This window comes from Marmota marmota, unplaced genomic scaffold (assembly GCF_001458135.2).
Source record: "Marmota marmota marmota unplaced genomic scaffold, marMar, whole genome shotgun sequence".
NCBI classification, from domain to species: domain Eukaryota; kingdom Metazoa; phylum Chordata; class Mammalia; order Rodentia; family Sciuridae; genus Marmota; species Marmota marmota.
The window spans coordinates 5,685,756-5,698,937 of NW_026000196.1; the positions used below are offsets into that span (position 1 = coordinate 5,685,756).

General features: G+C 37.6%; 1 protein-coding gene across 1 annotated transcript in view; it reads right to left on the reverse strand.

The window, feature by feature from the left end:
* Positions 1–13,182, reverse strand: part of Abhd2 (abhydrolase domain containing 2, acylglycerol lipase) — a 102,666-nt gene that overhangs the window by 36,156 nt on the left and 53,328 nt on the right. Inside the window, exons 4-5 of the mRNA XM_015493086.2 lie at positions 8,413–8,588; positions 3,897–4,064 (exon numbers count right to left, since the gene is read on the reverse strand). Of these exons, the coding sequence (XP_015348572.1) occupies positions 3,897–4,064; positions 8,413–8,588 (344 nt within the window). The remainder of the gene's footprint in view (positions 1–3,896; positions 4,065–8,412; positions 8,589–13,182) is intronic.

Here is a 13,182-nt window from a genome sequence, read left to right on the forward strand (position 1 = left end):
ATATATATATATATATATATATATATATATATATATATATATATATGTATTTTAATTTTATATATAAGTATAAAACTTATTTAATAAGCCTGGGCTTTGCCTTCATGCACAAGGCCACCTTCACTAAAGGAGTGCTCTTTATCCACCAGTCCAGAGAACCATTTATTAAAAACTCATAATTTTAAGCTAAAATAACATATATCAATGGCACCTAAGGAAACACTAGCATTTCCTTTCCTTGGTGTCCTCCCAGCTACCATAGATGGTTTATATTTTAGATTTCAGTATTGTGTGTGACTTCTGGATTTTATACCCATTAAGGTCACATTTTTTTTTTTATCTTATTCCCAAAGGGTATAAGAGGCACTGTAAAGTTAGAAAATGCACCAATGTATTCAATTAAATAGCAGGGCTAGAAAAATCATCGCAAGTAACCTTTCGGGAAACTACCAAAGTAAAATAAACTGTAGGAATTCACTTCTAAAATTCGATGAAACAAAAATGTAACAAATAAAAGGAAATGGGGAAATGGGGGATGACTGGGACAGGACTGATGTGTTCCCTAAATGGATCCACCTCAACTGTGTAGATTTTTTCATGCTCAGATATAACTCATTAGCCCAACTATACCACCAACTATGCCCAGCAAGCTGTTTTTCTGCTGGATTGTCCTGCCCAGAGCCCTTGTTTATAAGCTCACCTTTGAGGACCCAGCTCAATGCCGTTCTTGGGAGACTCCTCCCACTGCATCATAACTCTTCACCTCCAGAGTCAGCTGGCGTCCCCATGCCCACCAGCCCCTCTTCTAGGGTACTCATCACACTGGGCTACAATGGTTTACTGAGACTCAACTTCCCCTTCAGAATATGATTTAAAAAAAAAAGTCTGGTCAAAAACATTAACCAACATTAACAGACCGCCAAGTATTGAAATAAGAATAAATCCAACATTTAATAAATGGTTACTACGTCAGTTTTTTAATCCCTCAACTACCTGCCAAGTACTCAGCAACCCACCTACTATTGTAGTTGAATCTGGAACTGAGGTTAAGCAAACTGCTCAAGGCCATGTGGCCAGTTGACAGCAGCGCTGCAGTAGCTGATCCAGGGCCTGTCTCTTGACTGGGGTCCTTCCTGAGAGAACACTCCACACAGAGCCTGTTCTTCTCTGCACCTTTTTCTAACCAGATCCCCTGACTTGGTAATGCATCCATGTGGCCTCCTCTAGCCACCACCCAGAGTACACGGGGTGTGGGGGGCCAATTCCCACAAAGCCAGCCATTCTACCAGTTCTGAGATGGTTCTGGAGGATGAGGTAGCAAGATTAGGCTCCTATCTTTTAACTCTTCTATCTACAGGTTCCATGCCCTTGGTCAAATAGCTTAACTCTCTTTGTCTTAGTCTTTCAATCAGAAATTCACTAATTCCTGGGTGAGGCTGAGGGGACCATATCTAGGTGAGACAAGCACAGGGCTGGCTCACATTAAGTGCCTTCACTGGCATTTCTTGTGCAGTTTGGCACACTTGTGCTCCTAAGTCTCTGCCTGCCCTGCAGCCAAGCCACACCTCTCATCCACTATTTGTTTAGATGGAGCTCTAAGTTCACGTACAGAACCTTACAATTATTTCTCACTATTTTCATTTGTATTAGATTTTGCTTATTTATGCCTTCTGGATCCAATTCTTTTTCTCACTCCCAACATGCCTGTGTTTTATCTGCAAATCTGTACAATTGTCTATGTCTTCAAGCCACTGACGAAACTATTGAACAGAACAGAGCCTATACAATGGGTGTCTTCAGGTGTGGGAGTAAATGCAGAGGAGGAAACAGACTCAGAGTACCTAGCCCCAGGCCTGGATGTACCCACTTCCCTGCCCTGCCCTTGCAGGAGAGTGACCTTATATGTTACCAAAGGCATCATGAACTGGAATGACCTTGCTAGAGGGCAATATATTGCTATGTACGAATACACATAAAACATGTTAACTCCATAATTTCACTGGAAACTTACTCCAAAGAAGTCACTAAAGAGTTCTTTCACTTGCATCCTAAGGATCAGTGAAATCATTCCTTGCACCAGAACCAGCTGTTTAGAACTTAAGAATAAGAGTATTTCATTAATTTTTTATAAGTCCATTATAAAAAATCCTGACTTGAAGCTTAGTTGTAATGAGGATGTTCATATTTATATTTTGAATTTGTACGTTGAAGAGCTTTTTCTTGCAGATTTTGTCAATGCATATACCTTAGAAATAAAAACATTTGTCTTTTTATGCTATGTCATATTTCTTGAATGTTCTGCTCATTGTTTCTTACCATTTTCATTGTATTGTCTATATTCTTTTCAATATAGTTATATTTGTCTTCATTGTCTGAGGTCCTGTCTTCCAAGTAGTCTAATCTATTGGTAATGTTCAATTGAACTTTTAATTTAGTTTATTCTTTCTTTCATTTCAAGGCTTTCTGTTTTGTTTTGTTTTTTTTTAGAACCTCTATGCCCATATTGAAGTAATCTTTTGCTTTCTGTATTTGTTTATGTAGCTCTTTGTCAAAATGATCTTTTGCAGACTGTATTTGCTCCTTATATCATTCTTTAACTCACAGAACATTTTAAATATGCACATCCTAAACTCTTTCTCGGTCTATCTTCTGCTGTGCTGGCCATGAATTCTAATAATGTAGTATCTTGATTTGTTTGAGGGCAATTTCTTTCCTTGTCTTTTTATATTGCTTGTGTGTCTTCCCTTCTAGCACTGTGGATCCGAGGCATTACTGTTTTTACCCTATAGGCTTATAGTGCCCCTGTAGGGATCCAATACCTCTCCTTTGAGGTGAAGGACAATGTCATCAGATCCCAATATAAACAATATACCCCCTAAAAACAAATGTTTGCTAATAAGACGTTTACATTTGGTCACAGTGTTAAAAAAAAAGTTAAAAAGAGCTTCATAGCACCATCATTTAAAATGCTAAAAAACTTTAAATGACCTACATGTCCTAAAAGAGGAATGATTAAATAAACTACAACAGAATAGTAATATCAATGTGGCTCTTAGAATAATCAAACAGAATAACTATGCATCTTTTATGCTGATGACTATAGAGTTACTTTAAAAAGTCACCGTAGGTACACATGCTATGACTACAACTCAATAAAAACTACATACACATAGATACAGACAGAATGGGAGGAAGTAATAGAACATCATAGTTATTATGTGGTTGTTTCCCATTAAAACATATTAGTTTATTTAGTCATAAACATCCTAAATGCTTGTGCACATACAGATGCATAATTCTGTTTATTACTGTATACTTATTATGTGAAGGGAGAACTAAATATTAATCAAGAATGAACAGTTCAGAAGCTAGAGCCTTAACAAATACAGGATTTTGAGTAAAGTCAAGAAGGATTTGCCTAAATATGAGAACCAATTCTGGTCCTCGAGGAACTTGAAAATCCTGTAAGTTTCTAATGTGCCAGATTCCCTTCCTGACATTCACATGTCTCATCACACACTTGCCTGAGAGTCAAGATGGCACAGTGGTGAGAGGCATAAGTTCTACTCCCAGGTCTAGCTGGCTCCTAGCCCTGCTGTGACACTTATCAGCCAGGGTACCTAAGGCAAGGCCTTCCCTGTGAGCTTCGGTTTCTGCCTCTGTGAGCCAGGGGTGGTTGGTGTACCCACTTCTAAAACTGTGGTGAGGCATGGCATCATAAACGCACAGCATGAGTTGCTGTTGTTATAAATGTGTGCCTCACTATCTCTTGCAGATAGGCATAAATTCTATACAAGGCAGAAACAAAAGCAACAGCACATTTGCAGAGAACAGAAAAGGGGGCCCCCACTTGTCTGAACTTGGACACTATTGGCCATACACCCTACCCTATTTACCGTAAGTGAACATGCGTGGTGAGGTCAATTCAATGTTGGGCAGGGCACCCAGGTGGTTCAACACTGCACACCGGTAGCCATTTTTCTGGGCATAGTCAACGAAGGTGCGGATGTACTGCTTCTCACTGTGATTGGCAATTCCAGGGCAGATGACCATGGTGACATCATCTATAGGGTGGAGAAAGAGATCCGGATGTATACAATGAATACGACAATGAATATAAACAACTACACTTCATTGGATTTGAAGACATGAGAAAGAAATTTTTAAAAATTCTAATTTGTTATATATGAAGCAGAATGTATTACAATTCATATTACACATATAGAGCACAATTTTTCGTATCTCTGGTTGTATATAAAGTATATTCCCACCATTCGTGTCTTCATTACATGTACTTAGGATAATGATGTCCATCTCATTCCACCATCTTTCCTATCCCCATGTCCCCTCCCTTCCCCTCCTACCCCTTTTGCCCTATCTAGAGTTTGTCTAATCTTCCCATGCTTCCCCTCCCAACCCCACTGAGAATCAGCCTCCTTATATCAGAGAAAACATTCGGCATTTGGTTTTTTGTGATTGGCTAACTTCACTTAGCATTATATTCTCCAATTCCATCCATTTACCTGCAAATGCCATAATTTTATTCTCTTTTCTTGCTGAGTAATATTCCATTGTGTATTTATAGGAGAAAGGAATTTAACATATATCTTTTCACTCAATTCTGTGAAAAACAGTATTTTTCCCTTCTAGCTGGAGCTATTTTGGTGATTCCCAAACTATTTATGATGAAGGGTCAATTTAAAAATTTTCCAATCTGTCAGTCAGATACAGGTACATTTGAAAAATACAATAGAAATTATTTATTAAAAATAAAATGAGGGCTGGAGTTGTGGCTCAGTGGTAAGGCACTTGCTTAGCATGTGTGAGGCCCTGGGTTTGATTCTCGGTACCACATATAAATAAATGAATAAAATAAAGGTCCATCAACATCTAAAAAAATATTTTAAAAAATAAATAAAATGAAAAATACATAAATCTCAAAAAATTTTTTCTTAGTACTGGGGATTGAACCCAGAGGTTCTCTACCCCTGAGCTACACCCCAGCTCTTTTTATTGTTCACTTTGAGACAGAGTCTTGCTAAGTTGCCCAGGCTGGTCTCAAACTTGTGATCTTCTTGGCTTAGCCTACTGAATGGCTGTGATTACAGATGTGCATCATTGAACGGAGCTCAATTTTTTATTAGTTCAATAGACATAAAATTACTGTAAAAATTACTACACAAGTACCTGAACATTACTACTGTTCTGCATGAACTAATGAATAGGAAAATAAAAAGAAGTGTTTGCACAGACTCCTCTGACCCAGCAATTTTATTCTCAGGTATTTATCCTACAGATTAACCTGTACATATGAAAAACAGTATATATTTAGTAGGTGTTTAAGGGCAAAAGATTGAATATAATCTAAATGTCCAGAAACAGGGGTCTGGTTGAATAAATGACTGCATGTCCACGTGATGAAATACATGTGGCCTTTAAAAAAAAATTTAGATGTCTTTATATAATCCCATATGGCAAACTCTCCTATATATATTAAGTAAAAAGAGCTAGATGTAGAAGAATTTATAATACGCTGCTATTTGTATGGAGGATAAAAGAATGTCTATGTTTATAAATGCATCCAGTAGCTCTGGAATCATACAAAAGAAACCTAACAGTGGGTACCAATGGGGAAGGGTGTGAGGGACAGTAGAGATGGGAAGAGAGACTTACACTTTCACTGTGTATCTTTAGTACATCTTTTATTTTCTATCACAAGCATGAATTATCTACTTGAAAATGTGAATACATATTTTTTTCATTAAATCTGACAAGTTTTCCTTTAAATTAAGAGGAAAAACAATTGAAAACTTCTTAATGCTGGCAGGTAAATGTGAATTAATAAGCAATTTTATAATATACATAAAGAACCTTAAAATTTGTCGACTAGGAATGGAGCTCAGTGAGAGACAGCTTGTCTCGCATGTACCAGGCCCTAGGTTTGGTCTCCAGTACCAAAAAAAGAAAAGAAAAGAAAGAAAAACCTTAGTATTTTTATAAACATTGACCTAGTATTCCAATTATCAGAATCTTGCCTAAAATTTTATAACTAAGGATGCTCATCATAGAATTATTCATAATGACAAAACTATAAACAAGCTAATTGCCCAATAATAGAAGAATGGTTAAACTATGGAATATGACCACAACACAGACTATTAAGAAATCATTAAAACTATGTGTTTGGGGGCTGGGGTTGTAGCTCAGTGGTAGAACACTTGCCTCACACGCACGAAGCACTGGGTTGGATCCTTAGCACCACATAAAAATGAATAAATAAAATAAAGATATTTTGTCCATCTACAAATAAAAATGTTTAAAAAACTACATGTTTGAAGACTTTCAGACTTTTTTAAAATATTTTTTTAGTTGTAGATAGACACAATACCTTTATTTATTTTTCTTTATTTGGCACTGAGGATTGAACCCAGTGCCTCACTGGTGATAGGTGAGTGCTTCTACCATTGTGCCACAACCCCAGCCTGACTTTCAGACTTTTAATGACATGAAATGAAAGTATTTCTAATACAATTATAATAATTCAGATTTTAGAAAAATAATGGAATAAAACTGGAAGGAAATAGAACAAGATGTTAAAAAAAGTATGTTTGGATGGTGATTCTTTTAAAACTTCTCTGTATTATCTCAATTTTCTAAAATGAGCACTTATTTCTTTTATAGTCACAAAAAATCATGCAAGGGAACAGAGAAGTTTTACTTGGAACATTTCCTGGGCACAGATATTGCCTTCCCCAGAATATCCTTCATGAACGGGGTGACAGAGAGGCATAGATATATACCACTAAAAAATCAGAGTTTTGCCCTTTTCAGCTCCCTACCTCAGTCCTGTAGAATGGTTAAGCTAAATTTAAAAAATGGTAGAGGAAGTAAAGCACTAAAAACAAGAGAATTGGGTATGGTGGAAAAATAAATATTTGAAAGATCAGCTACAAGATTTATAAACACAATGTGAATTCCTATCCCATTCATTTATCCATTCTTTCCATGACTGTTTATTGGGCTCTGGGGATTCCTGCATTCCAGCAGACAGATAATGAACAAGTACACAGATTACTTTAGAGACCATCAGGTACCATGAAAAACCAAAGCAGCGAGGCATGAGGGATCTACTAGGAAGGAAATGTTTGATAGAGGAGGAAGTGACATTTGAGTTGAGATCTGAATGACAAGGTAGCCAAGTGAAGGGTCTGGGGATGTGCATTTCAGGGAGAAGGAACAAAAATTAAACCTTTATTATCAGCTAATCAGCAGTTCTAGTTACTTTAAATAAATGAGAGTTATAATACATTTACTGGAATTTTCCCCCCACTGCTGGGGCTTGAACCCAGGGCCTTGTATATGCTAGGCAAGCACTAGATCACAGCTACATCCTCATCCCTTTGTATTTTGTTTTTGTTATCATCATTTTATTTGTTTATGATACTAGAATTGAAGCCAGGACCTTATACTTGCTAGGCAAGCATTCAGGTACTTGTGTAGTAATTTTTACAGTAATTTTGTTTTGAGACAGAGTCTCACTCAATTGCCCAGCTGGCCTTGAACTTGTGATCTTACTGCCTCAGCTTCTAGAGTACCTGGAATTACAGGCATGCTATTTACCCATAAATAATTACCACACTCCTATAAAAAAAGGAGGTGCCTTTGAATATGTAAAAGACACATTTTCTTCTGATAGAAATGGCATTCAAAAGAATGCTGGTATCTAACTCCACGTTTTTCAAAAGCCCTCATTATGAATTGTTTTATAACAGGTATTTATTGCATAGATTGAATAGAATAATGCCCAATTCCAGCAGCAATGGAAAATGGAGTTGTTTCTCAGAAATAGATATCCATGACCCATGCACAATGACTATGACTTGAATGTGTCTTTTTGTCCAAGGAAACCTATGCATAGGGTATCCGATGGCTTTTATATACTGTTATTCAACAAACAAAACCAGCCTATACTGATCTTCCAAGCTTCAGTTTCCCCAGTAGTAAAGTGAGAATAAAAAAGCACTAATCTTGCAGGGCTGTGAGGAGGAGTAAATGAGATAACCTCATATATAAAGCACTTAGAATAATTGGGCCTCTGTTGCGATGTTGACTCAGCTCTGGTCCTGGGTGGGGATGCTGGGCCCCAGGCTCTCCCCAATCCTTTTAGACTACACTTCTGTATTTCACAAGAGAATTATACAATTGTTTTCTACAATGCTTTCTCTGGAGGGCTATTGGGACTGGAGCAAATTCTCATAGGACACTACTAAGTGATGACTCTCAGCAGACTTACAGCCCCCAAATGTAGTGGGACAGTGGGTGGCACAAGCTGTGTGCTCCTCACTGTGTTCCCCACTGACTAGTGTTCCTTCTCTGAGAGATGGCCCAATTTTATGACCTAAACTTGCTCACCTCCAACACAGTGCTCAGCCAAGGGCTCAAAGAGGTCAAATGTAGAAGTGGCTCCATCAGACATGGTGATAAACTTCCGGTGCCCATAAGGGTGTGGTGACCTCACCCTTCCCATCTTCCCATACAAGGCTGTCTGGATGTGTCCACTTTTCCCCCAGATCAGTGGTGGAATGTACCTGAAAAAGAGAAGAGAGGTCAATTTTCTCTACATTCCTTGAACAAACTTTCAAACTATTTAAGTTTTTTCTTGACACATTCTGTACCCTAAGCAAAAAGCAAGAGTTTTTTTATTACCTTATGTCTTTGCCATGATTTACCCACTTCCCCCATTTATTAATGCATCCTGCATCATCAGAGTAGTTTTAGATTTCAACCAGGGTATGCTTATATAGAGAGGATTTCAAATTTAGAGTATTAAGTAATTCATCATGGGTAATTTCCATAATATAGAATAAAAGGAAAGAAATTTTGAACACATTCTAACTTGACAGGGTTAGCCTCCTTAGTATTGAATGAGCTAACGAATATAACACAGGTAGCACGGTGCATATGCCCACTAAAATGCTCACTTCTTTCCCTTCCCTTAACAAGACAAGTCACAGTTACAGTGATTGCTCCATTAACCAAACCTGCTGCTCTCAGCCACACTGGGAAGGGCTGCAAACTCTTCTAAGAGTCCATAAGTGCCTTGGGATATGTTGGGCAGGGGAAGCATGACTATATAACCCAGAGAATGTGCTTGAAGGGCAGAGCAGTGTAAACATTTGTTGGATTAATGAAGGATAAAGGCTTGTTGGCCTAAGCAAGGTATGATGCCTCCCTTGCAAATGTCCTTTGTGAAAACACCAAGGGACTCTGAGCTTTGGTAAGAAATTCGAAGATCACACACCTGCTAATTACTGGGAAAAGGTGTTTCAAGTACAATTAAGAAATAATGATGATCACGACCACAGTATAAGGTGATTCCGATTTACTGAAACTGCAATTCCTTTCTTTTTTGTGGTTTTTCACCTAAGCCTGATAGTTGGCCAGGATGTGTCCTACATAAACTAGAGTCCTTATAAGACGACATCAATCTTTCATCTCTGTATTATGTCACAGAGGTGTTTTATTAATAATTCACCCTATTTGCCAATTCATGCCTGTCATTTCTCACAGAACCAGATGATACCAGATGCACTTCTTTGATTTACTCTTTTTGTATATGTGTAATTAATTAAATGTGCATTAAGTTAAGGGAAGTGAACTATCATCTTAAGCCAGTTCTCAGACAGCTTCCTCTCTGGGGGGTGGGAAGAAGAGGAAGAGTATTTTAAGAACCAAAAGGACATGAAGCCACTTGCCAGTATAACACCACAGGAGCAAATATCAGGGCAGAAGCCATGGCATTTGGAAAGCAGACGAAGGCATTTACAAGAGTTGAGTGGATTATGACAGGAACAAAAAGCCAGCTTTATAAAAATTATGTCAAATTAGACAATTGGATACTATATAAGATTTAGCTGTATAATACACAAAGGGTCTCAGACTACCAAGTTGGACATATATTGTACATAGAGAGAGAGGAATGACCCAAGAAATCAAACTCCTGATTACTCTAAGAGGAAAATCAGAAGATTATTTTTTGCTTATAATATTAATTAGATCTATAAATATGCTAAAGTTAAAAATATCAGAAGAATGGGTAAATTTCCTGTGCCTATCTTCTGATCTTGTTTACAATACAATATAACTTAGAAAATATGACAAAAGAATGCAACAAAATTTCATTTTGGCTGTTCACAGATGTCACATGTAATGATGTGTTAACCCTGATACCGTGTTCCTAGTTCAAGATCATGTCACTCTGAATCTTGTCAACAACCCCCCACGTGGCTTCCTGGCCTTACTCTTCCTCCTGCCTGCTCCATCCTCCACACTGCCAATGGAGGGATAACCTCAATGCACAAATCTGATCAGAGCCCTCCAATGTATGGGTTCTAGCCCAGCTGGGGAGGCTGGCCACTTGTGGTGCTCATTTTATTTTCTGCATAACTCCAGTAAACCTTAACCATGGGCCTAATACCACCCCACATGGGCATGCCTCTACCCAAGGTGCCCATGCTCTGCTTTACACTCAAGTTCCTGCTGGCCAGCAATTGTCTTTCAGGACTCACTCCCAATCAGGTTGCTGGGGGAGTTGCCCCTTCTTTGTGCATAGTTCTGTCCTAGCACCCAGGTGGCCTGGTTAATTTGGAAGCTTTTTTTAAGTACACCCCTCCTGCCATTCATTCACCTTTGGATCTATCCCTTGGGCACTTAAGGCACATTAGGCATTCAGGGGGAACTTGCTGAAATCATGAGAATACAGACCCACTTAGTAAATCTAAAGGGAGAAATATGTCTTTTAAATATACAAAAATATATTTTAAAATAATACACACCATGATAACATAAATTTGGCTATTGCATGATCTGCATTTGGCTAATGTCTTCTTTCCAGCCCATTCTTAGATGGGGGTAGGATAAAATCCTCTCAGGGTGTGTGTGTGTGTGTGTGTGTGTGTGTGTGAGAGAGAGAGAGAGAGAGAGTATGTGTATGTGTTTAGGAAACAACTGCCTCAAAATCATTTGGGACTTTCTCTGTGCAATACAAGGTCAATTGTGCACAGCAAGTATCACAATCTTTTATCTGATGACAAGACCACCTACTGATGAAACACAGTAATACAACAGCAAGATTTACAAAGCTGAGATTTGGGTTTTACTGAATGTTTTTGTGTTTATGTAACTTCTCCACAAACCACAAGGAAAAAATCTAAAAACAAAAAATAACAAAATAGGTGCCTAGTTACATGGTCTAGGTCAAGGGAGGAAATATGGCCCCAAACAATAAAATATTTTGAAATTTATATAAACATACAAACTCTGAAGAGGTGCTGCTACATGAAAGAGTATGTTTTATTCTAACTACCTACACGGTAGTCTGTCTGAAAATATAGCTGCCAATCATTTTACTTATTCCTGTCTCCACAAGTCATTCTCTGTTCTTCCCTTCAGGAACTAGATTCATGTCCTGTGAATCTAGGGTGGCCTATGACTAGATGGGTTAACAGAATGTGGTGGAAGGACTGCTGAGCAGATCTGGGTCCAACCCTTAAGAGACCTGGCAGGTTTTACTCTTTTCTTCTTGGAAGCCTATCCAGTGTGAGAGATCAGACAGAAGCAACCCAGGGGAATGAGAAATGGAACTGAGAGCTGTGTGCATTATAAATTTTATAGATACTGCCAAATGGCCTTCCAAAACAGATGGATCAAATGGATCAATGTACATTCCCACACACAGTGCAAGACAATAATGTTCCTGTCTTCCTCACCCTCATCAATAATTTGCATTATGGATATTTTACATTCTGGCCACTTTAATTAATAAAAATGGACATCTCATTTCAACTTGTGTTTCTTAAGGTTGATCCAATATATAGCTAAAAAAAAAGTTGCTTGCTTGAATTTGCATTTCTCTGATTGATTCACTAGTCACTTACGTTTGTCTTCTATGAATGGTCTATTTATATTGCTTGTCCATTTTTTTTCTAGTGTATTTTAACCTTTTTTCCCTATTAATTTCTAAGTATTATTTTTATTGCCTCTACATTAAACTGTTATCTATTATATGGTGCAAATGTTCTCTCATAGTCTATTGTATATTTTAACTTTATTTTTACCTTCCATAATATTTATATTTTGTGATTAACTTTGGTAGTTCATTCAAATCTTTGTATTTTGTATGTTGTAGTGCCATTCAAATACCCAGTTATAAATATATTCTCCATTGTTTCTTTCTGTTGTTCCTACAGTTTTAAAAAAAGGGATTAACCTTAAGTCCATTTATTTCTGTAAATGATGTAAAGGAAAGATCTAACTCACTTTTTCCTAATAGATGAATCAATTGTCCTTGCACAATAAATGGCCCATCCATTCCTTACATATTTCAACCATCATCTTTAATACATACCAAGTTCCTAATTAATTATTTATATTTGTTTCTATACTCTGTATTCTGGTCCATCTGTCCATTTTTCTATTCATGTGCCACTATGACTGCTTTATAGAATCAGATGGGATATTTTGAGAGTTGATAGTGCAGCTGACTTGAGTATTCTTTTTCAAAATTTTCTTGGCAGACTGTTTTCCAGATGAATTACAAGACTAGCTTGATCAGTTACATGAAAATTTTGAAATTTTTGATTGGAAATGTACCAAACATATATTACCTTGGGGATAATTGACATCTTTAAAACATTGGCTTGTTCCCATCTAAGAACAGGGCACATCTCTCCCTTAGGGCCTATGGTAAAACTTTTTTTTTCCTTTGTGTTTGAGTACTCAGTTTGACTACACTAATTTGCAGGTATTTCTATAGGCTGTTCTGAAGAGTTGAAGCATCTGGGCACATTTTGTTCCTAACTTCCTAAAAGCAGGAATTCTGCCTTCTAATTCTTTACTAATCCACATGCTATTTTGTCCAGTGCTATGCGTGACTTGTGGTTAATAAAGGCTTATTACCAAGAAATGAGCTAGACCCTGACAAAATACAGAGGCCAGACTGTCCTTATCTTCTGAACCTATTTATAATCAACATCTGGCTTTATTAACAAAACTACCCAATGGGAAAGCCCACAAGGGAAAATCTGAACCTCCTTCCCACCCATGTCCTCTTCCCCCACACACAGCCTTTGGGCAGATGGAGCAAGAGCAGATGGTTGCTGGTCTCTTTTTTTTTTTTTTTTA